Raw genomic sequence first — 27,348 nt, 5'->3', positions numbered from 1 at the left:
TGGTTGCTAAGAGTAGGAATGAGGAATGGCATTTTTGGTTGAAAGGTGATGCCAGCAGGCCATTGAGATGATAATGATTATGTTAAGATGTGCATTCAATTGGATATTAGACCCCTGCTGTCTGCCTTGGCCTGCTACTTTGGAGCTCTCCTGGGGACTCCCAGAGAGTTCCCATTGGTTGGGGAAGTGCGGTAGGAGGGATTTCCGGAGGAGGGATTTCCAATTGGTGTGGTGTGTCCTAGGAGAAGGCCGTGTGCGTTGTTCAGGGGAGTTTTGGAAATAAAGTTTGTTCCTGCTTGAGTGGCTCGTGATTTTGTGCCCAGCCAGACTGCGGCAAGTGGTTCCCCAATTATTATGAGATTGGCTTTGGGTTTTTTGTATATAGCCCTTACGATACTGAGGCAGTTCCCTCCATCCCTATTTTCCTCAGTGTTTTTATCATTAATGGGTGCTGAATTTTGTCAAAGGCCTTCTCTGCATCTATTGAGATGACTAGGTAGTTTTTGTCCTTAGTTCTGTTTATGTGATAAATCATATTTGTTGATTTCTGTATGTTAAACCATCCTTACATCTCTGGGATAAAGCCAACTTGATCATGATTCTTGTTTTTCATTTAGAGACAACAGTGTTCACCCTGCCTATCCCCCAGGAATGTTATCAGATTCAATTGATATGTGGGTAAAATGTTGAAAAATATAAGGCACTAACATGATTAAATTAAGCAAATATTTATCAAAAAACCTACTCATTCAAAACTACAGAAGAAATTCTAGGTGATACAAGAATATGTGAGTTGTTAAAGTGATTCTTATCTAAAACGTTGTCTACCTAAAACCCTTCAGCAGCTTCCCATTTCTCTGGGAATACTATCCATGGCATAGCCTCTGCCTTTCTCTACCCATCTTACACACTCTCACTCACCTTCAATTTTCATATTAGTTGTTTCCCTCCTACCCAGAACCTTTTTCTTTCTTTTTTTTTTTAGTCGTTTCTTCTGCTTAAAAAATTCTTCCTTCACTCTTTAACCCAGAAGCACCTTCCAAATTCCTTCAAATCTCAATTCCATTTTTCAAGGCAACTGTCTCTTGTCTCCCTAAATACAGCATATTCCTCTTGTGTGAACTCAGTGTAGTGTCCTTTTTCTTTGTAGTATTTAGGGAGCAATCATTTGTTTCCCCCAGTGACTAAGTTCTAGGTGGAAATGAACCATGTCTATTTTTGTTTAATGAAGTACAATGGCCATTTAGTAAATATTTATTTACTAGATGTCTGATTTTCTGATTGACTAAATAAATGTAGTGTTCCCTAAGACAAATACAGAGAGCTCTATAAAAAAATCAAAGAAGAGGTAATTTTTTCAATGAGCCCTAACAGATATTATGTCACCCAGATGCCAGTTTGAATAATGATTGTGATTATTATCACAGATCAGGTGTGAGTGATCTTGATGTTTATTATATCAAAGACATTGCTGAGTTTTACTTGATATTTCTTTGTTAACATTTTTCAGGAAATTCTTATTTGATTGGTCTGGTCATAGGAAGTAACCCATTCTCTTTTGGCAGTCCAAGCATGAACCTCTCAGCATCTTCTGTGATCTCATGGGTGTGGATTATGAGGAGATGTGTCATTGGCTTTGCCATCGAAAGCTGGCTACTGCCACAGAGACATACATCAAGCCCATCTCCAAGCTGCAGGCCACAAATGCCCGTGATGCTTTAGCCAAGCACATCTATGCCAAGCTCTTTAACTGGATTGTAGATCATGTCAATCAGGCTCTGCATTCTGCTGTTAAGCAGCACTCTTTTATTGGCGTGCTGGACATTTATGGGTGAGCATTTTGGCTTATTGGTCTGCCAGAGAGCATTTCTTTGTGGAGAGTATTTAGTCACTCTGAATGGGAATTTAATTTTTTCTCATACTGGTGAGGAGAGGAAAACCCTACCTATGGCAAGTCAGGAGTACCTTTATGATGGTGATATGCTGTGATTAAAATTTAACTAAAACAACAACAAAAATTTAGCTCAGCTCTAGAGCTAATTTAATAAAGTAATGGGTGGAGTAAATTGGTTTTCAGACTCTCATGTGAGAAATTATCACTGAATTTTTAAAAATCTAATTTTACTTGCTAATTTGTTTTCTGTGGATACCCTTCCTTAACTGTGTAAACCCATTTTGTACATTATGCTTATTTTATACTTGATTTTTCATTCTCTGGTTCAGTTTTTCAGAAGAACTTATAAGGTTCCCTTCTATGTATGTGTAACACTCTGAGTCTATAAATTGATAGGAACAATGACTTTATTATAATTCTGTTGTTCCTCTCAGGAGATAAACTGAGCCTCAAAAACTCATAGTTTTGAACATCTTTTCATGCTGGGAACTCTAAATAAAATTCTCTGCCTCATAGCAGGTACTCATCTATTGGGCACATTTTCCATATTTCTGACTTATAAACATTTATCTCAATTGCTGTGTAAAGAAAGTTGCACACTGTTAGAGTACTTCCTATTTTTTTCTTCCTAATGAGTACATTTTGAATAATTTACTTTTCTCCCTTTCCTATTTTATTTTTGGTATTACAGATTCGAAACATTTGAGATAAATAGTTTTGAGCAGTTTTGTATAAATTATGCAAATGAAAAACTACAGCAGCAATTCAACATGGTAAGAATGTTCTTCTTTGAATAATAATTCTGCTATAAATTAGCTCTTTAATTCCTGGTCTTTGTTTAAAGTCTGGCCCCTGAAATGAAGTCCTGAATTTCAAGTATTATATGAGTTTTAGAACAACTAAACAGCTAGAACTAATGATTGAAAAATGATGCTACATTTAGAAAAATATTTGGAAGTCATCATTGTCTGAGAATGATGAGAGTTTGGGGCAAATAAATTGAGAGAAGCAGGAGGGGTATTACCAACATAGGAAATATAAAGCTTTGAACCTAGGGATATCTTTCATTTTGTCATTCTGAAATTAATTGTATGTGGTGTTATGACAGCCTTAACTCTTACTTTCTATATTAGCAAGGAGTCAAAACTAAACATGAGAATTTCATGTATTCTTTTTTCAACAGTCTAAGCCATTCTCTTTAGAAATATGTAAGTAAACATCAGAAGAAATAGCTAAAAGAATTAAAAATTCTTGCCTGCTTTTGTCTCTATCACTGAGACAATGGCAATGGGAATATTTTGAGAATGACTCTTGTGAAGAAGTAAAATCAAATATCCTAGAGGATTATCAAAGTGGTGGGAGATCTGAAGGTACTTAAAAATGAGGGGCAGCAGATTATATAATTGTGAAGGGCAGAGGCCTCAGAGGTGAACTGCTTGGGTTGGAATCCCATTCTGTCTTTATTGTCCAGGAGATGTTGGGACCTCCCTGGACCTTAGCTTCCTCATCTATAAGATGGAGATGAAAATAGTTCCTCCCACATATGGTTTTATGGATTAAATGAGTTGGGATACATAAACTGCTCCTCACATGTCAAGCACAGTTCAAAGTACAAAATTAGGGGTAGTTATTAGTATTGATGAAAGAGGATGTTAAGAATGAGCCACTGAGTACTGGGAAATATGGCTCAGTGGGAGAGTATTTATTTAGCATGTGTGAGTTCAATCCCCAGCACGTGTACACACACACACACACACACACACACACACACACCAGTACACACACACTCACACACACACACACACTCACACACACACACACACACACACACATAATCAAGCAAAAAAAAGGAGGGGGGAGAAGGAAAAGAAAGGGGTGGACCACCCATAGGAATTGGTTGATAGAAGAAAAGAGAGCTAAAGGATAGGAAAGGTTGCTTCATCTTATGAAAAGAGACATCAAGTGGCATGAGTGGTCTGTGGTCCATAGTTGATAAAAAAAAAATAAAAGTTTAAGCAAATTATTTTAAGTTACAAAATTGACTAAAAAAAGAGAATCCAAAAATAGTAATATTGGGAAGATAACAAAGGAGCAGCAGAGAGGGTGATGTATATGAACTTAGCTTCATCAGAAAGTTAACAGTTTCAAATTGATAAATCAGAAAGCAACTGATGCGTATATTCTTTAGAAATATGTAAGTAAACATCAGAAGAAATAGCGAAAAGAATTAAAAATTCTTGCCTGCTTTTGTCTCTATCACTTATTCCTCTCGCTTTTCCCTCACACCTCCCCATTATGTTATATCTTAATTTTTCTATGCATAATTGCTCCACTCCGTCTTACTATGAGATGGCTTGTTCTCTCTTCTAGTTTGTATATATTATCTCCACCTCAACATTTCTTCTTCTCCATTTACTTCAGACTTCCTATAGAGATAGCAGTGGTTGGAATGCTCTTCACATCTTCTTAACTTGCTCACCTCCCACTCATCTTGAATTCTTTCAGCTTCTGCTCCCACTGCTAATTGCCTAATTGTTTCTTTGTTTTCTAATTCAGATACCTACAAAAGTGAACCAATTAGCCCCATTCATTTTTTTTCATCTGAGATGTCTAGCTATAAAGTGCCCTCATGTACCCATACTTGGTTTAGTGAGCTGTGACCAGAAACATGGGGTTTCACAGTAAAGGACTTAGCTGCATAGGGCTGCTCCCTGAGCTGAGGCCATGGATGTGGGCAGTTGGCATAAGAAATACTGTGGGAGCCAGGTGCAGTGGCACAGGCCTATAATCCCAGGGGCTCAGGAGGCTGAGGCAGAAGGATCTCAAGTTCAAAGCCAGCCTCAGCAATTTAGTGAGGCCTAAGCAACTCAGTAAGACCCTTTCTCTAAATAAAATACTAAAAAGGACTGAGGATGTGGCTTAGTGGTTTAGTCCCTAATACAAGAAAAAAAAAAAAAAAAGAAAGAAAGAAAGAAATGTTGTGGGCATATTTAGTGCTTAGAAGCATTCCTATATTGACAAGGATCTCTTGACATATTGAACCTCATGCCCACATTCCTTGATAATTGAGCACCCCAAATATTTGAGCCCCTCGGCTTTATGGAGTTTTCTAGAATAGATATAAAGATTTGTATGAGAAATAAGTTCTATTTAAAGCTTAGAGCAGTGCTTCTGATGTCAGCATGAAGACTACATATAAACTAATGAAAAACTTAAAAAGTTCATTGTTTTGGAAGATATTAGTGCTATTAATCAGGACACTGCTAACATATGATGCCTTATTTGTTTTCTCATTAATCAAAAGAACAGAGTAAAATTGCTAAATAGCATGACAAATACTCTATGGATGACCTTTTTATATTTTGTTTTAACTAAGGCTTCTTATAGCTGCTTAAAGTGCAAAGGACATTCCAATAAAAGTAAAATAAAATGGGAAAGTTCCAGGTGCATGGAATTATATATTAGAAATCTCTGTGTCACCTGTTTCATAGGACTTGGTATCTTAGAAAATATGTGTTATGTGGTCATAGCCACAAAAAGATAATCTTCCTAGAAAAAATAGCAAGATGTGTGAGAGAACCAAAGAAGATAAAAGAGACAAGTAAATAACAGCAGAAACTTGGAAGAACAGTTAATGGTCTTTAGCATCCATAGAAACAGAAAGTTGTGTATCAGCTACATGGTTAGAGCACATCCTGCCACAAACTGTAGCAGATTGCCCTTCCCATCTAGGGCAGCTCTGCTCCTCTTCACCTTCAAAGCTCAGAGCACAAGCCTTTCTTTAGGGAAACCTACCCTGATCATCCTGTAACCAAACTAGATAGGGATTCTTGCCCTCATAGTTTATATTATTTTCCTTTTTAATATTATTCCTTGTGATTATTTGATTTCTGTGTTCATCTCCCACTAGTCTCCTGTTGTTGTCTATGTTGTTGACTATATGCTGTGACTGACACATAGTATGTAGTCAATATATATTTTTGATTAAACGAATGACAGAGATCAGAAGCAATGGCGTGGGTTGTGGCTGAAGATTTTTAGCAGAAATAGCAATGGATTGGTAGTACTTGTGTAGCTGCTTGCAGTATTGGATAAAGAATTTAGAAAAGTGAGCCACTTATTCCCTGAAAGAGGAGAATAATCAAGGCAGACACACACACACAAAAAAACATACGTTAATCTAATTTTGAGGCATGTTGTACTTCAGCACCACAATCCCTTAAGAAATTATTTTGTTGTGCTCAAAGCATTGCCCCGTACTGTTCAGTAGTCTAGAGGGCATTCACTCTGCATAGTTGTTCAATGCCAGCTTAGACATTCCTGTGTCCTGTGTTGTTAGCAGCCCTATATAATTGCTTAAGGAGCCAAAAGTAGAAAGTGCAATTTTAGAAATATACATAATAAAAAATCACAAAGACTGCTTAGATTTATCAGCTACTTAAAATATTTACATGCCTAGATCTGCTTCTTCACTAAGGATCTGATATAGCTGAGGTTTTGCTTTCTGTGGTTTTAATTTACTTTCTCTGTGTATAAATGGTGCTTCTCCCATGAGATTACTATTGCTAGTAGCCACAAACTATCTCCAGTTTTCTTGGTATCCTCTTAGTATTTTATAGAAACATTGTTGTTGTTTTTTTTAACTACATTGATAACAATCCAAAAATGACTGCATTTTTCTTTTTCATTTCAGCACGTTTTCAAATTGGAACAAGAGGAATACATGAAAGAACAAATTCCATGGACACTCATAGATTTTTATGATAATCAGCCTTGTATTAATCTTATAGAATCAAAACTGGGCATTCTAGATTTGCTGGATGAGGAATGCAAGGCGAGTATGATTTTGGGGGGGAATTTAGACTGCCAAATAGATGCATCAAGATCAGGAGGCAAGTAGGTTCAGGCGGACATTTATTAGTAACATGAAATGCCATTGTGGCAACAAGTGAGAGTCTTCATTCTAAAGGGACACTAGACCCCAAGGATTCTAGTTATAAATGAAACTTTTATTTTCAGCTGATTATAGGTTATGTAGAAAATTGGTAGATAATATTGCTACCAATTTTTGTTGCTTTTTTAAATCAATTTTCTTATATTTAGAACTCTGTTGGAGACAGAATGTATTTAAAGAAATGCAAGAAATTGCACAAAATATGTTTTGAATAATAGTTCTAAGTAGCCATAATTTTTTTGTCATCATCACTATTATTTATCTTTTATTAAGGAATTGCTATATATAAGGCTTAATCCAAGTATGTTAAAGGAATTTTCTCATTGAATTTTCTCAAATGTAGGAGGTAAGCTCTCATTATCATTAGGAAACCAGCTGGGAAATGTCAAGTCATTTATATAATATCCAAAAGGATGAGAATATCAGTAGTGATTTGGTGGAGTTATTATTTAGGGAAACAATTGTCACTGGTAATACCTACAGCTTGAGACCACTCTTGATGATAATATTTGTTGTTTAAGGCAACTATAAGTTGTCTTTTAGTTGGAATTCAATAAAATACATTAAAAATGAAATATGTTAAAGAAAAGGATAATCTATTTGTGATTTTAGTCTTTTTTTGTTCTTTTTAGATATTCATGATAGTAGAGTGTATTTTGACAAACTATACATACATGGAGTAAAAATTATTCTAATTAGGATCCCATTCTTGTGGTTATACATGATGTGGAATTTCACTGGTGGTGTACTCATATATGAACATAGGAAAGTTATGTCTGATTCATTCTACTGTCTTTCCTATTCCCTTCTTCCTTCCCTTTCCTCATTCCCCTTTGTCTAATCCACTGAAGTTTTATTCTTCCCTCCCCCGCCCTGGTTGTGTGTTAGCATCTGCATATCAAAGAGAACATTTGATCTTGGGTTTTGGGAACTGGCTTACTTCACTTAGCATAATCATCTCCAGATTCATCCATATACTGGCAAAAGTCGTAAAGTCATTCCTTTTTATAACTGAGTAATATTTCATTGTGTACGTATACCACATTTTCTTTATCCGTCCATCTGTTGAAGGGCACCTAGGTTGGTTTCATAGCTTAGCTCTAAATAGCCATAAGTTAAAAATTGACTAGTCATTCTTTATTATGGACATAGTTGATAAAGATGGAGTTTAGTCTTAATATTTGATGATGCACCATGTTAGAAAAAATAGTGGATCCCCAGCTTTACTACTATCTGAGTCATCTTAGGCAAATAACCTATACTTTCACTTAATCTTTCTTTAGTTTATATGCAATAAGTTACACCTTATCATAGGTTGATCCATTTAAGCCTCCAGATTTCCTACAACATTAAGAAGGTATGTAATAAAAAAGTGCTCAGCCTCACTTGAAATTAAAATAAAATGCAAAGCAAAGCAAAGATGGTATCCTGCCTTAAAAGAGATAATAAAGTTGAGAAAACAACAAGGGGAGACCCTCCATTTCATATCTTTCTGTGTGTAAATGTTACCTTTATTTAACAAAAATTTAAAATTTAAAAATACATATTACTATATCCATGATATTCATCTTATAAGGCCTTTGTTTTAAAAACAGATCAAATATTTATTTGATGATTTCTAGTATAGGCAGATTCTCACTCAAAGATGGCTGGGTCACCTGTGGAAAGCGCTTGGTCTAGCTCTTCATTAGTAATTGGTTTGGGGCCTGTTGGAGAGAAATGTAGAAGAAATGAATTCCTAAACTAAATATAGAATGTAGGTAAAGCCAAAAAGTGACCTTTTGGCAGTTGATGCAACAGAAGAGTCTCAATATTCAGTTTCTTTTCTTTCTTTCTTTTTCTCCCTCAATGTAGATGCCTAAAGGTACAGATGACACTTGGGCCCAAAAATTGTACAACACACATTTGAACAAATGTGCGCTCTTTGAAAAGCCTCGCCTGTCAAACAAAGCTTTCATCATCCAACATTTTGCTGACAAAGTAAGCTTTGTATATTTTTTATTTTTGAATACTTAAATGAAGGAAAAAATAATAATCAAGAAATATTGTTTTTTCTCTTTGCTGATGCTTGCATTCTTTGAGGGCTTACAGAAAAAGAAATCTTCAGTATTGGCTTGTTGGTTTTCTCTTCCTTTAACTTAAATTGAATTATATATGAAATAAATAGGGGTCTAGTCTTCTGTCTAGAAGTTGGAATTCCAGGAAACTCTGAAAACCAGCTTCCTGGGAATCTCCCTCAGGAGTTGAGGACTTTCTGAGTTTACCTTAGTCCTGACTGGAAACCTTAAAATGAACATAAGTTCACCTAAGGGTTTTGTTGTACAGGATGTAAAGCTCCTCTAGTGACAGACTGTTCAGGTTGCTGGGGTTTTGAAAGAGAAATCTTCTATTCTCAAGGAATCCCACTTTACCAAATCAACAATATTTCCCCCAGCTTCTTCCTCTATCCATCATTAATTTTTCACCTCTTTCCAATCCAACAGCCATGTGTTCCTTTTGATCCTATCTCCCACTTTAATCTCTTCTTTCCCAAAAGAAAACATTCCACTGAATAGTGGACTAGCTTGGAAGGAGATATAATGGGTCAGCCTGGGATGAACTTTCTTTGGCCAGCGTGGGGGAAGAGGATCAACTTCTTATGAGTCTGCTTACCCATAAATTGAGAGGATTATTTAGACCACAATTAATCAGCAAGCACTACCACTATTCCCTAGAAAAACAGTTATGGAATGGTACCAATATTTTAGCAAAAAACTGATGAGAGCTGCTATGTAACCTGAGCTAATACATATTTTTGTTGTTGATGATATAATATCTATTCAAAAGTGCTATCAGTTAAGGAGATTTTTCCATGTGTTTTCAGGTGGAATACCAGTGTGAAGGCTTTCTTGAAAAGAATAAAGACACTGTTTTTGAGGAACAAATTAAAGTTCTTAAGTCAAGCAAGGTAACCATAGACAGGTTTATTCTAATCAGTATATATTCAATAAAATGTTAATTATGCACTAGTTTTTGTTGTTTGTTTGTTTGTTTTGCAGTACTGGGGTTGAAATTAAATCTAAGGGCACTCTACCACTGAGCTATATCTGTATCTCCAGCCCTTTTTATTTTTGTTTTCAGAGAGGATTTTGCTAAGTTGCCCAGTCTGGCCTTAAACTTGTGATCTTCCTGCCTCAGGCTCCTGAGTCGCTGGGATTACAGGTGTGCATCACCATGCCCAGCTTTAAGCATTAGCATTTTAACAATAAAAATGATTTTTCCAACAAAATCTGTTTTACTTACAGTTTTTAATTCACCAATATATAACATTTACTGTGTATCAGGTTCTGTTCTAAAAGCCTTGCAAATATTAACACATCTAATCTTTATAATGAGGGGGTATTATCATTACTCTTATGTTACAAATAAGGCATCTGAGACACAGGGACTTCATGGCTAGTGAGTTTTTAAGCCACATTAAAACGCAAGCTGTCTTGCTCAGGGTCTGCTCTTAACCACTATGCATTGTGATCTTTCAGTTTTAATTGAAATTATTGCCTCCACCATGGTCTTCTCTCTTGTGTGCCTTTGTGAGCGACTATGAGAGAAAACAGGTTTTTTTGCTATGTCATTTTGAAGGGATGTGCCAGAATTGTGGCCTCATGTACTTCATGCTGATGGAGATTGAGCTCAGGATCATTGTTGAATCTAATTCCAGGTATAACTTTGAAGTTATTTTTCTTAAGGACAGACACTAGAAACACTGCCTTCCAGTGGGAAAAGAATATTCCAGATGGCAAAAACAATGAGGTCTACAAAACATCATTAGGTTGATCCCAACTGCACCCTTCAACTTAATCTGGAAAGGATGAGAAGACCTCTCACATTCATCCTACAGGGTGCAAACCAGGCAGCCAACTACTTATTTGGGCCAATATTCATTTAAAAAAGTAAAAATCTTCATGTGAATTTGTCTAAATGACTGTTACACTTTGTTTTTCTAATTTATTCTAAAAAGAATTTTAACTTCATTGGAATTGCATATGAACATTCTAACTCGTTTTTGAAACTAAAATGTTTGCTTTCCGTTATTTTGATAATATAAAGATCACATGAAGACCAAATCCCAGTTTTAATCCCCAGAAAATAATGAGTTAAAGTGTCTATAGAAAAAGATAATTTTTTTTCTTTAATTAATGCTTTATAGCTTATAGGATCGATGTGTAAGAAAATTTTCATAGTGCCAATCTTTAAGTATTAAACAGGTGAAGATCTTTGTCATTTTGATTTATGAACATTGCTATAAACCATGAAATTCTATTGTTAATATTTGGCCAAAGTAATTTAGCTTAAACAAAATACAGGTTCTCATTCTTGAGACACCCATAATCAGTTGTCTTTATTTAGACTTAATTTTCTTAACCATCAGAAATTATCTCTGTGTTCTAGTGAGTCATTTGAAGTGACTGCCAGTCTATGCAGCATTGCTGCAGTTGAAGTGAGGACAGTGTATGATTTATCTAACATAGTTTGATGACCTTCTTGCTCCCATTCTTTTCAGAAACCCAAGCTGTAGGTATAAACTTCATAATTTCTCTGCACTGGAGAGGAAGCAAATATAACATAATGTTCTCTTGGAAATACCAAATGATTAATATTTGCGTTGTGTTTTGAATATAATTTTTTTTGTGGTAACACAGTGTGGAGTCCATGTCTGTTTTAGCTATGCTTTACTTGAGATAGCAATTAGATAGCCAGGTAGACATGTCATGTAGAAATTTGGAAATGAAAGCACACAAGAGGTTAAGTCAGAGCAGGTGATAGGAATTTGGTAGGGTTTAGAAATAGATGACATGTTTTAGTACTGGGGGTCGAACCCTGAGGCACTCTATTCCTTAGCTACACCCCCAACCCATTTTTTTTTTTTTTTTTTTTTTAAATTTTGAGACAGGTCTCACTGAGTTTCTGAGGCTGGCCTCAGATTTGTAATCCTCTTACTTTTGTCTCCCAAGTAGCTAGGATTATAGGTGCACCACTGTGCCCAGCCTCTACCTATATTTTTATAGCATTTATTTTATCTATCTCTCATATTTCAGTTCCTAACTCAAATGTTGATTATTTCTGGAATGTGATTCTGACAGGAATTATCTAAAGCAAGAGATTCTCTACTTGTTGAAAATATTAGTAATGTTTTGTCTATGAAGGCTTACTTTTGAGTGTAGGTTCAGAGTGTAATTGCTTTTTACTGTTTCTGACCCAGTTTAAGATGCTACCAGAACTATTTCAAGATGATGAAAAGGCCATTAGTCCAACCTCAGCCACCTCTTCAGGGCGAACACCCCTCACCCGCATTCCTTCAAAGGCCACCAAGGGCAGACCAGGCCAGACGGCCAAAGAGCACAAGAAAACTGTGGGGCATCAGGTGAGTTCAGGGAGCTGCTGCTGCCACACTCCTCCTTTGCTCACCTGAAGCCTCAGGTCTTCTTTCTTTAGCTTCCAGGTGGGATTCTCAGGTGAGAAGAGTCTGGAGCTTCCACTGTGAGAAAAAATAACACTGCCCACTCATACTTCTCTCTGCCAACTCTAGACCCATGCCTTCGTGTCTGCCTTCCCCAAAACAATTTTCTCTATGTCTTGATTCTTTTAGTGCATATCATCTCTCTCAGACCACTGCTTTCTTTGCTTCATTCTCTGGTTGCTTTGTCTCTGTATTTATACAGAGCAACAGTTATCTCCTTCAGTACAAGAAAGTGCCTTCTCCTTCCTTTGATGTCTTATGCCCTGTGGGGAGTGGGAAATGTTATACGCCTGCTTAGTGCCTAAACGTAGGGTAAAGGCTTTGGAAGGGAGGTTAAACACTAAAAAACATACTGTGTTTTCCTGTGTGAGACCCTGTCCCAGTGTAGATCAGAGCAGGACCTGACATGAGTCCACAGCCTCTAGTCCCGATTTCATGTCCCTAATGGTAACTCCTTTCTGGCCATCCTTCCCATTCTCCACTCATTCCTTATACTCTTTTAAGATATCTGTTGCTTTTTTCAGTATCTTAAGCAAAATTTCTATTTGACATAATTAAATGACCTTCATATTCTTAAAGCAAAGTTATATTGTGGGTCACAAACGAATGAATTCATATCACAAAGCTATAGAAGCCTATGTAATAAGGGGAATGGGAGAAAGGTATGAGAGTAGGGAAGATATATATTTAGCAGAGTAAGCATATATTAGTAGAGTTTGGGCAGAATTTAACTAAAAGTCTCAACATTCCTATTTTAGTATCAGCTCCCCTTTTCAGGATGCATCAAATTCATAGGTGACAAAGTCATATTCATTAGTGTCATAGGAAGAGAATTTTAATTGTTTTACATCATCTTTGACTTTTAAGAAAACTTTGATCCCCCTTTCTGCCCTTTTTCATGCAGTTCCGAAATTCCCTTCACTTGCTTATGGAGACCCTCAATGCCACTACTCCCCACTATGTGCGCTGTATTAAGCCTAATGACTTCAAGTTTCCATTCACGTAAGTATTTCTCAACTACTGAATAATAAAGTATCCCTGCTGCATGATGATTGCCAAGCTTTCATAAGGAAAAAAACCGGGGTAAATCTTCACGTCTTGTAGAGGTAAAATATTACTTAATAGAATTTTTCCAATTTTTGTTCCCTTTTCAGAATGTGAGAATAAATTAGCAGTTGGTCATCTGTTAAGGCTTAAAAGTTGAGGTCAACCAAACATTTCTGGTTTGATATTATTTTTTAAATTTACCTCAGTTCAAAATCTTTCTAGGTGTTTTGTTAATTTGGGTACTAGTTAAAACCAGAGGTAGCTGGGGGATAAGGATGCTTTGGCAAAGATGTACCTGCTACTTTTTACCTGATGAAACCAGCAGAGATTGTCTGCTTTTACCAACATCTTGTTCTGCTTCAAATGGCATATATGACAAAGAACTCAAAAAGCTTAACACCAAAATAATAATAATAATAATAATAATAATAATAATAATAATAATAAACAACAACAACCCATCAATAAATGGGCAGAGGAACTAAACAAATACTTCTCAAAAGAAGAAAAACAAATGGTCAACAAATATATGAAAAAAAAATGTTCAACATCTCTAGCAATTAGAGAAATGTAAATTAAAACTACACCAAGATTATACATCACTCCAGTCAGAATGGCAATTATCAAGAATATAAGTAACAATAAATGTTGGTGAGGATATGGGGAAAAGGATACATTGATACATTGCTGGTGAGACTGCAAATTGGTGCAACCATTCTGGAAAGCAGTATGGAGATTCCTCCTAAAACCTGGAATGGACCTACCATTTGACCCACTCCTCAGCATATACCCAAAGGACTTAAAATTGGCATACTATAGTGATGCAGCCACATCAATGGTGATAGAAGCTTAGTTCACAATAGCTTAGATATGGAACCAACCTAGGTGCCCATCAACAGATGAATAGATAAAGAAATTGTAGTATATATACACGGTGGAGTGTTACTTGGACATAAAGAAGAATGACTTTATGACATTTGTCAGTAAATGGGAGGATCTGGAGAGTATCATGCTAAGTGAAATAAGCCAGTCTCCAAAAACCAAAGGTCAGGTGTTCTTTCTGATATGTGGATGCTAACACACAATAGGTCAGGGGTGGGCGGGGAGGTGAAGAATAGAAGTTCAATGGATTAAAAAAAGGGGAATGAAAGGAAGGGAGGGGGAATAGAAAAGATAGTGGAATGAATCTGTCATAACTTCCCTATGTACATATGTGAATACACTCCAGTCTATCTTAACATCATGTACCTCCACAAGTCTGAGATCCTAATTAGAATAAGATATATTCCATATTTGTATCAGTATGTCAAAATAGAGTCTACTGTCATTTATAACTAAAAGGAACAAATAAATTTTTTTAAATATGAGAGAAGAATCTTTCATGCATCACCCCACAAAAAGATATCCCTTTAATTTTGAAACTAATACTGGTACATAGTGAAAACAATTTTCAGAAAACATAGGATAGTATAAAAAGAAATGAATAAGATAATTGGTATAAACTGGCATAAACCATTCTTGACTAACCAGCATCCCTTCCTTCCTGTTCTCGTGTGTGTGTGTGTGTGTGTGTGTGTGTGTGTGTGTGTGTGAGAGAGAGAGAGAGAGAGAAAGAGACAGATTTACGGGGAGAGAGAGGAAAAAAATACTAGAATAAGGGAGGATCTCAATGCTGTAACTGCAGTTTTATCTCTGTTTTTTATGCAATAGATAGTGAACATGTCCCATGTTAGTAAAAGTTCACATCTCATTTTAATGGCTGCGGAGTATCCTATGACACAGATGTACCATTATTTATTCAAATTATTGCCTATGATGATTATTTAGGTTGTTTCAACAATGCTGTAAAAACATCTTTTGCCTTTAATTTTTGTTTGTCTAATATCTCCTTTGGATAATATATTTCTAGAAGTGGAATTTGTGAATTTGTAGGTCAAATATCATGCTTCTAGTCTGAGGATTACTCATTATGTACATATATTAAAATATCACACTGCTCCATAAGTATTTTTTTAAAAGATGCGAAAAAAAGAAAAGGAAAAAAAATGAGGCACATACACCCATTCTACAAATTATGATTGCCTGTTTCCTTACTTCCCTGCCAATCCTATTGTCTAGAGAGTAGATCTGAAAGACTGCTGTCCTGTGTCCCTCATCATTAAGAAGCCCTCTCTAGAGGAAGTGGCAAGCAGGAAGCAATTGCCATGCCATGAGCCATGACCTTGCATCAGCAAACTCCATCTCCTGCCACCAACAGAACACTTGAGAAGAGAGTGCAAGAGAAGGTGTAGATGGATCACTCAGAGCCTAGCTATGGGAGTAATAAGAGTGATCATATAGTTAGAGGAGACCCTTCTGCTTCCTCTTTTAGTATTATTTTAATTTGAAGATTTTAATTGCCCATAGTGAAATAATATAAAATATAATACAAAATAAAAATATTTTTATTTATATAAACACTATACATGCTTAGTATGTATACAGTAAATAGCTTTTAAAACATCAATAATTTTTTTAAGAAAAAAACTTACTGGGGCATGGCATATTTAATGTGTCCTTCCTGTTGGAATGGTGTCCGTTTTTAGTCCAAGGGATGGAACTGCTCAAGAATGAAGAATATCTTCCAGACTGGCCAGTATTCATTCCAGGAGAACCCATATAGGGAGCTAAAAATCTCTAAGAATTAATCAGGTCAACCTATGTAAGTGAGTATGGACAATGCAGAGAAATTTTGTGTTCCTTTCTTTTTTTAGTATCCTCAGTGCACTTTGTTATGAGTTTGTGGTTTGAACCCTAGGGGGTTTTTACAGCTCTATTTTTATTGCTCATTGTCTTTCCCGGGTCTCATGAAGTTTTCCATTTTGATCACAGCTTCAACTTTTGAATGCCTTCTTTTTAAATTTATCCACTTGGTTGTTTACAGAAGAATTTAAACCCTGCCTGAGGAGAGTGACTACAGCTTGGTTCTTTGTGCACTAATGACTTTTTTTTTTTTTTTTTTTTAAACATGTAGGTTTGATGAGAAGAGGGCAGTGCAGCAACTGAGAGCATGTGGTGTCCTGGAAACCATTCGAATCAGTGCAGCAGGTTTCCCCTCACGGTGGGCGTGACATTTTTCAAGTGTAAGGAATCCTAATAGGGAGATTCCTAGTTCTTTAAATAAACTGATGTAATTTTATTTTTATAGGTGGACTTACCAAGAATTTTTCAGTCGCTACCGAGTCCTAATGAAGCAAAAAGATGTGCTAGGTGACAGAAAGCAAACATGCAAGAATGTGTTAGAGAAACTGATACTGGTGAGAAAGATTTTTCACTTACCTTTATCTGAACAAAGGCCTTGTGGTTCTTATTTGTAAAGATCCTGGGAGCTTCCATGTAAAATATCATTCATCCAAATTATCTAGGGGTGGTTGGGTAGAGGGGCACACTGTCTTAGAGGTTGAGGCTCACTCATGCTACAATTTGTGAGCAGGAGAATGGTCCACTATTAGAAAATAAAATTGTTAAGGCCTCAACCCAACTTGAGACACATTTATTTTAGAGACTGTGATCATTTCAGCAAAAATATTTGCAGTACTTACTTATGGAAGACACCAGACCAGATCATGTGTAATTGAGAAAAAATGATTCTTAATAGGTACGGTGGTGCATGCCTGTGGTTCCAGCCACTCAGGTTGTAATGAGGGAATCTCTTGACCCAGGAGTTTGAGGCCAATGTAGATAACATAGTGAGACCCTGTCTCAAAAACAAAAACAAAAAATGAGCCTTATTCTCAAGTAACAGTCTATCTTGGCAAGTAATGCATTTTAAAGTTAAATACACTGTACTTTAGAGTCTATATCAAATGCTTAATGAATAGGACAAGAAATCAGGAAGGTAAAGTCACATCCAGCTAGGGGAAGGAGGAACAATTTCATGAAAGAAGTGTATTTTGAGTCAGGCCATGAAGAATGGGTAAGACTGGATAAAACTGGAGAAAGAATATTCTAAGAGAAAGCATGGTATGAAAAAAGCAAGCAAGCATAGGGTTTGCTCAGAAAAAGTAGCTTTTTTACAGTATAAGATTTGTGAATGGGATTGTAAAGTAATGGTTAGGAAATATAGGTTGATATTATAGAGAATCAATCATCCCAGGCTAAGAAGTTCCAAAACTTTATTGTGAATTAGTGTCACCTGGAGTGTTTGCCAAACACAGATCTCTAAGCTGTATCCCCAGAATTTCTGGGGCAATTATCCGGGAATTGCCCAATAATTTGCATTACTAACAAATTCCCAGGTAATACTGATGCTATCTGAAGAGAACTGCACTTTGAGAATTACTGATCTTCTGATCTAGGACTTAGAGAATTAAGATTCATAAAAAAATTTTAAAAATATATTTTTACTGTTTGAAACGAGTCTGAAGGGAATTGCCTCACTTCAAGATAGTAAGTCCTAATTATACTGTTAACAGGTAATTTCCTTTGGTAATGAATGAGATATATATAATTGTTTGTTTTTAAAAAACAAACAAGTCATGTTTTAAAAAATCCAGTGTTTGTCGAGTTTGGCCTATCTCCTTTCAACCCTGAGTTCACATGGGATTGAGCAACAGTCCTACTCCTGTCTTCCTTACCACTCTGGACCTGGTTTCAGGGCCTCGCAAGGAATAGGCAGAGGAGCCTGCAAGATGGAGGCAAAGTTGGATCTAGAGATGGTACAGGGGTGGTAGAAGAGAATCACTTTTAACTATGACTCTAAAATTATTGAATAATTTTAGGTTTTTTAGATGCACTTGGAGGTTTCTTATTTTTAGGTTTCGTGTATAAGATAGGATATATCTGCTTACAATGAAAAGGGATTTCCTGTTTTTGCTTAGAATTTCAGATCACAGTGGTGATTATTATACATGCATTTTACTCTTCTTTTGATATGAGAATGGTTAATAATTTACATGTTTCTAGATGTGGTGACTCACTAAGAACAGTATGAAACTCAAAAGTTTGTTTTTGTAAAGCAAATGTCATTGAGCAATGTAACTGATTATATTTGGGGGAAGAAATTTGAAATTTATAGGATTTTAACACGTTTATAAAGTTTTTTCTTATTGTCTTTGTTTTAAATACTATTGATGAAGTCAAGAGATAATTGTTTAGAAACTCAACTCTTAACATAAATACCCATGGATTTTTGGGTTGTTTTTTTTTTTCCCCCAATTTTATTTCATATGCTTTTCTTCCTGCCTTATTCTTCACATTGATGTTTTTGTCCCTTCAGCTTGCTCATGGAATATACAGCCTGATGTAATGCTTACAACTCGGTCACTCTGAGGGAGTGTCAACATCTCCATTTCCTTGAGATGTTTAAAATACAAACCAGAAAATAATAGCTGCCTATTACCCACAACCAAGTTTTGGGCCTCAGATAAAAAAATTCCAGGTAGAATAATTCTGGAAAATAACTCTTAAACTATAGTTTTCCTTAAAAATCCCTTCTATTTGCTGAACTTGCATAGGATCAAAAATCTGGCTCCATTAGTTAATTGTGATGTAGCCTAAGTTTTAGCTAATAGATTCATCCTTTTACTGATTCTGCTTCTAGACATATTTTTCTCTTTTAAATTTCTTTTATATGGTTATTATTTCTGAATATATAATTTCTTCCTAAAATAGGACAAGGACAAATACCAGTTTGGTAAAACAAAGATCTTTTTCCGTGCTGGTCAAGTGGCCTATCTAGAAAAATTGAGGGCAGACAAACTGAGGGCTGCCTGCATTCGGATCCAGAAGACCATCCGAGGTTGGCTACTGAGGAAGAAATACCTACGCATGCGTAAAGCAGCCATCACTGTGCAGAGATATGTGCGGGGCTACCAGGCTCGATGGTAGGTCTCCCGAGTACCTATATGTTATTTCTCCCGAGTACCTATAAGATTAAGGTGTTCACCTAATTCATTATCCAACCTAAGGCAGGTTTGAGTAGTTACCCTACCTAAGAAGTCAGCATCTCACCCCTTCTTAGTTTCAAGGAATAACAACTCATAAGACAGTTAAATATAATAAAATTTCACTTAGCCTTATAGATGATTCTGATTCATCCTTAGAAAATTTTAAATTTCTACCTACTCATATCCTCAAAATTTTTGTGTTTTTTATTTTTATAGGTAGTTTGAAGAAATCGTGTGTAAATTAAAATAGGCATGAATATGACCTGCTTAATAATTACTCCATTGAGGGGCTTTCAGGAACAAGTAACTGAGAAGGTCTATACTGTACTGAAGAACTACATTTCAATGTGATTACATATTAGGACAATTTTAATTTTTGAAGTATAAGTGGAAAGGCATTAATGATGTAGAATATACACTCTTAACAGATTTTAGGAAAAAATAAGGTACATTAACAATGGGTAGATCTAAGAAAGTTTATGATAAGTAAATATGGGATTACCATGTAGACTGGTCTCCTTTGTAAAAGGCACATAGCTGATGGTTATAAGCCCTGTCCTCGAAAGAATTATGAACTTTCTACTTTTTTTTAATTGTAAAATCTGGCAGTATGGGATGGCCTCCTTTTCAGAAATTGGAAAGGCTCAGGTAAGAAAATTAATGATAATAAATGTTCAGATGAGGTAATGAATGAATTCTACTTTGGGAAACTACTAATTGCTATACAAATATAAGCAAATATAAATGTTGATTTATCATGCACATTATTAGAATAATGTAATTCAGGTACTACTCATTATGACCAAGACATTGATATGAATTTTTGCATTTTTCTTATTATTGACAATGTACTACTATGTTCTTTTAGCTATGCTAAATTTCTGCGTAGAACCAAGGCAGCAGTCATCATTCAGAAATACTGGCGGATGTATGTGGTCCACAAGAAGTACAAGATTAAACGAGCTGCCACTATTGTTCTTCAGTCTTATTTGCGAGGCTATTTGGCCAGAAATAGGTATCACAAGGTGAGACATTATTTTCAAATTTGTTTATTCATTCCATTAACATTAATTAATTTCTATATATGTACATAATGCCACAGGGGATTCCGGGACATAGGAGCCATATGGAAAAAACTAACAATTGTAGTGTGTTTTTAAATATTAAATAATTACATATTAATAAGACAAAAGAAAAAATTTATCTCCTCTCATCCCTTATCTGTGTAGTTTGGAAATAAAAAGTAGGTATATAATAAGTTATCACAAACTTAGTGACTGAAAATGACAGAAATTTATTTAATCTCACCTTTCAGGAGACCAAAGTCCAAAATCATTACTTAGCCAAATTCAAGGTATCAACAGGACTGTACTTTGTCTAGAAGCTCTAGAGGAGAACCCATTCCTTGCTTCTTCCAACTGCTAGTAGCTGCCAGCACTCTTTGGACTTAGGGCATATCCCTCCAATCTGCTCTTCCCTTACAGTATCTTCTCAATGTGTCTAACTTTTCATGTCTGACTCTTATAAGAACAATTATAATGATATTTATATTCTGCTTTATAATCCAGGATAATCTTCCCATGTTAAGAACTTTATCCTAGTCACATGTACAAATATCCTTTTTCCAAATAATTTATAAATTCTGGAAATGCTATCTTTGGAGTCTATCATCAGATAACTATAGAGAAATAAAATATATATGATTAGGTCAAACATATGACAGATGAGTAGAAGATTAACCCAAGTATCAGACAACCTTGGAAGAATTTACTAGGTGAAGAGAAAATAAATTATAACATTATTATGGCTAAAATTGTATTAATTGGAGTATGATGCTCTAGAAGGTTTTAAAAAATCATTTTTATATCTAGCAATAATAAAGATGACTATATACATACTGGATCACCAGATTAATTTTAATTGTGACAGTTGATGAAAAGGTTTTTATCTCTTTCATTTTGGCAAGGCTTTAAGCCTGTTGTATAGACTGTGTTTCTAATATACCAAAAATCTACTAACTGGATATTAGAGCTCTGTGGGCATCCCAGTCAGAAGGCACACAAATAGGGTGATTTGGGGGTAGGTTTCTTATCACTGGCAGTGTATGGGTGTATCTTGGCCATTTTCATCCATTCATTTTACATTTTTATTTTGAAGTGATTTTCGATATAAAAAATTATAAAACTGATTAGATCTGAATGAACATATTTAATAACTGTGGTTTGAAGGAAATTTAAAGGCAGCTACTCCAGATACTTTTTTCTGCTTATGTCTATTTTATAGTCTGTTCTTTCTACCTAAGTATGAGATTTCAGAGCTTTATACTTGGCTTTTCAGATATACTAAACTAATTTCCTCAGTAGTCTCCTCAGAAACATTTGAAATGTGTTTTGAGGCCAGTAGTTTGGCAGTGGCAATCACTGGCTGACTCACTCCCACTGTGACTGGACACAGTCTTGGGTGAGTAGTTTCAGATTAGATGCTTGCTCACATACAGGCCATCCTATTAATCCTAGTTTCTTTTAGCTGTGCTCTTGAGATCCAAGGATTCCCATAGTGGGATTGGGGTGGGGCTGTCTTAAAGGAAATATAGACATTCTTTCATTTCTCTGAGTCACGGATCTGAGTCATGTTCCATTGAACATGGAAGCTCCAATTATATTATGTTTTCATTTGATTGAAATTAGAGAAATGGACCGATGGGAAGAAGCAAAATTTGTGTTATCACTTTGCTACTGTGTGCTGTTTGAACTTTCAAGTCTGAAACCCTTCAGTTTGCTATCACTGAGTGTTGTTGTTCCTGCTCCTTAATCATTGGATAAAACAATATTAATAAAATATTATTATATAATAATATTTTATATAATAAAAATATTTTTAAAAAACATTAAATCAAAAGGAAGGTTACTTCATATTTTTGTAATTTTCACTTTCTTTTTAAACCCATCCTTCCAAATTTAAATCCCACAAGCAGATTTCTTATTCATTTAAAATAGGAATTAGAAACTACATAGAATGGTATTCCTCAAATGTAACAAACAAGAGTGTCATAATTTCTTTTTTCTGGAGAAAAAAAAGTCAAATCGCCTATGAACTTTTAGCATCCTAAATGTTGGCCTCTACCAACAGCTTGCTGACCATACCCCATGTCCTCATGCGCAGGCCTAATGCACAGTGAGGTGAGATGATGTCAACAGTAAGAGTAGTGGGGAGATTTTCTAGTTTAATAGCATGTAGTTCACAGAGTGGTTCTGGGAGTTTTATGGGGGTTGTCTATTAACAGAAAACACACACAATAAGAAACATAATTTATTTTTCTCTCTTTTTTTAATCTTTTAGTTAAATATAGAAATATAGACATTGATTTTATTTTTTTTAAATACACAACAGCAGTGGAAAGCTTTACAATTCTTATTACACATATAGAGCACAATTTTGCATATCTCTATATATAAAGTAATGCATAACTCTGTATATAAAGAAATGCAAATCAAAACTACTCTAAGATATCATCTCACTCCAGTCAGAATGGCAGCTATTATGAAGACAAACAACAATAAGTGTTGGGGAAATAGGTACACTCATACATTGCTGGTGGGACTGCAAATTGGTGCAGCCAATTTGGAAAGCATTATGGAGATTCCTTGGAAATCTGGGAATGGAACCACCATTTGACCTAGCTATTCCTTTCCTCAGATTATACCCAAAGGACTTAAAAACAGCATACTACAGGGACACAGCCACATCAATGTATTTTCCTCTTTAGACCCTTTTTCTTTTGGTAATCTGATGCCTTTTATTTGACAGTTTCCAAGGTATATTCTGCTTATAATCATACATATAATTTGTGCCTATAAAATCACTTGTTAAGATAATGTTGTGCCTCCATATTTCTGTGATATGAATAATCCACATAATGCATTATTAATTCAACTTTTTCATCTTTCTCTTTAGATAATGTATTGATTCTCAGCTTGACATGTCAGCCTCTCATTGATAGAGTTGAACCTTGGTATAATCCAGGATCTTACCTACTTCACCTTTACCCTTTTCTGCAGATACTCCGTGAACACAAAGCAGTCATCATTCAGAAGTGGGTCCGTGGCTGGCTGGCTCGAACACATTACAAGAAGAGCATGCATGCCATAATCTATCTTCAGTGTTGCTTCAGGAGGATGATGGCTAAGCGTGAGCTTAAGAAGCTCAAAATTGAGGCTCGCTCTGTGGAACGATATAAGAAGCTCCACATTGGCATGGAGAACAAGATTATGCAGCTGCAGCGCAAAGTTGATGAGCAGGTGTGTTTTAAAAAGGAGCCCTGATGTTGGAGCATGCCTGAAGAAATCCATTAGGATTATTTTCAATATTGTTTCCCCTTTAGTCTTACCAAAAAATAAAATAATGACAATAATGAACATAGAAATAATGATGAGCTCATATGTTAGATTACAGTTTAAGGATCAAGAAAGGGATTTATTTTTGAGGACACCCTAACCCTAACCCACTTTAGACCTTTAATGATCAAAAGTCCTATTGTACTTTATAATTTATAGAATTCTTTCACCATATCATTTATTTGTATGCAGTATAATATTCTTTTAGCACTGAAATGACAAAAGAAATAGAAAGGTGTGCATGCTTATAAAGAGTTTACAGGCTATTTGCAGAGATAAATAATTGATTGCTTAGCGATAGTTACTTATAATAGTTTAGCATATGTAAGTGACATAAAGGTATTAATAATAAATAATGATAAGAATAGTGCCACAGTCCGGCTGCAGCAAAAATAACGGGGGGGGGGGGTGACGAATAACTTGTGTACGTTGATGCAGCAGGAATAGGAGCTGTTTATTGTAGAATAAGAGCGGTATTTATACATTTTACATAGCTTATCTAATTAGCATAAAATAGATACAGCAGTCAACCAATAAGGAATCTCCACACTTAATGGCTCGCTTTTGTTACTTCACAAACCACTCCCTCTGGCATTTTGCCAGGCGCCATCCAGACTTGTTTACAGACTCTAACATTTCTCTGGCAAAATACCAGGTGCCATCCTGACTTGTTTACAGACCTTAACAGAATAGCAAAAGAAAACAAGGATCAGAATGAAATGAGATTTTTGGAAAGATTTTCTGAATAAGACAAAAGAATTTTGAGGTACTAAATGGATATTTGTAAGAAATTTGTGATTTTCAATCCATTTTATCATCCTTATGCATCATTTAGCTGGTTCATTGTTTTTAGTGGCATTCTGAGCTGTTTTCAAAATCAAGTTACACATTCCCCTATTTCTGGATTAAGAATCATGAAATTGCCAGGTGTAGTGGCACTCACCTATAATTCCAGTGGCTTGGGAGGCTGAGGCAAGAGAATGGGGAGTTCAAAGCCAGCCTTAGCAAAAGCGAGGTGCTAAGCAAGTCAGTGCGTCCCTGACTCTAAATAAAATACAAAATAGGGCTGGGGATGGGCTCAGTGGCCAAATGCCCCTTAGTTTAATGCCACTAACCCCCGCCCCTGCAAGAAAAAATCATGAAATTAAGAATTTACTATGTAATTCATGATCATGAAAAACTATTATCTGTGTTGCATATCACATACAACAGAATTAATTGTGCTATGCTATCCTCTGTTTGTATCACTGAGAAGATATTGGTTGTGTTATTGTAAATGTTGAGCGTATTGCCATCCATATCCCTGTCTATTCTTAATACAGAGGAAATGTGCTGTCATTTTGACTTGACCCATATATCTCAATGTGAGTTTAATACAAGGTGTATTATAAATGATTCGGTTTAACAGATTTGGTTATATACTATAACAATGCTGTGATGATATAACACAGATGTGATTAGTAAGCATGATTTTTTCATGAAATACATTTGGTTATTCATATGAGTAGTATATATTTACTTATTGTTGCTTATTTGAATGTTTAAAGAATAAAGACTACAAATGCCTCATGGAGAAACTGACCAATCTGGAAGGAGTATACAACTCTGAGACTGAGAAATTACGGAGTGACTTAGAACGTCTTCAGCTAAGTGAGGAGGAAGCTAAGGTTGCCACTGGTCGAGTTCTTAGTCTGCAGGAAGAAATTGCCAAGCTCCGGAAAGACCTAGAACAAACTCAGTCAGAGAAAAAAACCATTGAAGAACGAGCAGATAGATATAAACAAGAAACTGAGCAGGTAGGAATTAATGTCCATATTTCAATCTATACCTTACCCAAAGTAAATGGGCAGTGTATAGGACTTCTTTTCTTCCTTTAAGTCTCCTCAGTCCCTAGAAGCTTTCCAGATTCCTTTGAATCTTCAGAGTATTTAAGCTTGGTGGGAAGAAAAAGATTTCCTCTTTTAAGCTAAGTTCTTGCCTTTCCGGTCTGATAGAATAGTATACATGGGCAGATTCAGATTTCTCCTTTCTTTTTATTTCATTGTCTTCTTTTTAGAGGAGTAGATGTAGGCACCACCTTTGATCCTTTTGAAGAAATATAATGTCAGGGAAAGAATGAAAATATTTCACTGTGATAGCCAGCTTCATCAATGGGAAAATATTCTCTGAATAAGAAGTCCATAAGTTACACTACAGCTGGTTCTTAACCAGGAGTGTATCAGAATCTCCTGGAGAGTTTTTTTGTTTGTTTGTTTGTATTGGGGTTGTGTTGTTTATTTTAGTACTGGGAATTGAATCCCAAGGATGCTGCATCACTGAACTGTATTTCCATTCCTTTTTAAATATTATATTTTGAGTTAGGGTTTTGCTAAAATGCCTAGGCTGACCTTAAGCTTAGCCTGCCACAGCTGCCTGAGTTGTTGGGATTATAGATGTGCACCACCAGGCCCAGCTTCCTGGAGAGTTTTTTAAAATGGTCCTCCCCAGGGCTGGGGTTGTGGCTCAGTGGTAGAGCACTTGCCTGGTATGTGTTAGGCACTAGGTTTAATCCTCAGCACTACATAAAAATAAATAAATAAAGTAAAGGTAATGTGTCCATATACAACTAAAAAATATTTTTTTAAAAAATTGTTCTCCCCTGGCTTTGGAAATGTGGAATGGGCACCTAGATTTTGAGAAAGCACTACAGGATTGTCTGTACACCCCTGATTAAGAGCAGCTTCCCTTAAGAGCACACAGAGAATTTGGACCTTTCTACTGGAATGGATGTTAAACCCATGTTTGTACAGAGGGGAGACTGGTCTACCAGAAGGGATATTTTTTAAACTGACTTTGGCTATGGCACAGTGCTAATGTCTACTTTCCTGGTCTCCAGGATCTATGGTCACAGAGCCTTCTTTTCCTGTCACTAAGCCTAGTGTGTTGAAAGGTTTGTGCATCACCTTTCTCTTTATTAATATAGCTCTCACTTTGAGGGAGACAGGATTAAAATATCATTCATCACAAGCACACATTTTATTCCAAGGATGTAAATTATCTACTTTGCTAAGTTACCTTTGATTTTGATTTTTGCTTCCTGGGGATCTTTATCCAACCAGAAACAAGAAAGTTAAGGGTCAATGCTTTTTTTTTTTAATGTGGTAAAATATATGTTTGTGGGAGGTGGGACCAGGAAGCCCGCTTTTCCGGCCAGGCCCCCATGGTTACCATGGTGATGCAAACAACATGGAGTCCGCTGTCCATTGTTGAGGCAAAAGTTCCCCAAGTTTTCCTAGCTGATTGCATTTTGTTTGATTTTATCTGCATTTTCCCCCGCCTGGCCAAGATCTTACTGCGGTAGCAGCTTGTTCTGTCTCTGAGACCTGTGGTTACAGTCTGTGTACTCCCATATCCTGCACTTCTTTCTGTGGCACGTGGGTGCTCCAAAGGTTTTTTAGCGGCAGACGCCAGCATTACCATCAGATCTTAAGTTAGTCTGTGTTTGGCGTTTAGGTCAAGTAATTCAAGGATTAAAAGCACTGTTGGCCGCAGGGGCTAGGACCCCATAGGGAGCAGCCAGCAGCAGCAGCTAAAGTCCCTTGTCCCCAGCAGCTGAGTTACAGCCATTCTGATTCATAGGACAATCAAGTAGTAAA

At 36.0% G+C, this 27,348-nt stretch overlaps 1 protein-coding gene across 4 annotated transcripts in view; it reads left to right on the top strand.

Moving 5' to 3' along the window:
* The window catches only part of Myo5a (myosin VA), a 211,086-nt gene that overhangs the window by 115,396 nt on the left and 68,342 nt on the right, over positions 1–27,348 (top strand). For all 4 annotated transcript variants that reach the window (XM_076850802.2, XM_076850801.2, XM_076850800.2 and 1 more), the window contains exons 10-22: positions 1,566–1,831; positions 2,586–2,667; positions 6,588–6,728; positions 8,703–8,828; positions 9,712–9,795; positions 12,088–12,249; positions 13,250–13,347; positions 16,406–16,492; positions 16,580–16,688; positions 19,045–19,256; positions 20,188–20,344; positions 23,378–23,617; positions 25,261–25,509. In XM_076850802.2, coding sequence (XP_076706917.2) covers positions 1,566–1,831; positions 2,586–2,667; positions 6,588–6,728; positions 8,703–8,828; positions 9,712–9,795; positions 12,088–12,249; positions 13,250–13,347; positions 16,406–16,492; positions 16,580–16,688; positions 19,045–19,256; positions 20,188–20,344; positions 23,378–23,617; positions 25,261–25,509 — 2,013 coding nt within the window. The remainder of the gene's footprint in view (positions 1–1,565; positions 1,832–2,585; positions 2,668–6,587; positions 6,729–8,702; positions 8,829–9,711; positions 9,796–12,087; positions 12,250–13,249; positions 13,348–16,405; positions 16,493–16,579; positions 16,689–19,044; positions 19,257–20,187; positions 20,345–23,377; positions 23,618–25,260; positions 25,510–27,348) is intronic.

This window comes from Callospermophilus lateralis, chromosome 3 (genome assembly GCF_048772815.1).
Source record: "Callospermophilus lateralis isolate mCalLat2 chromosome 3, mCalLat2.hap1, whole genome shotgun sequence".
NCBI classification, from domain to species: Eukaryota; Metazoa; Chordata; class Mammalia; order Rodentia; family Sciuridae; genus Callospermophilus; species Callospermophilus lateralis.
Note: the sequence above shows the minus strand (reverse complement) of the source record. Positions and strands in the feature narration are given on the sequence as shown.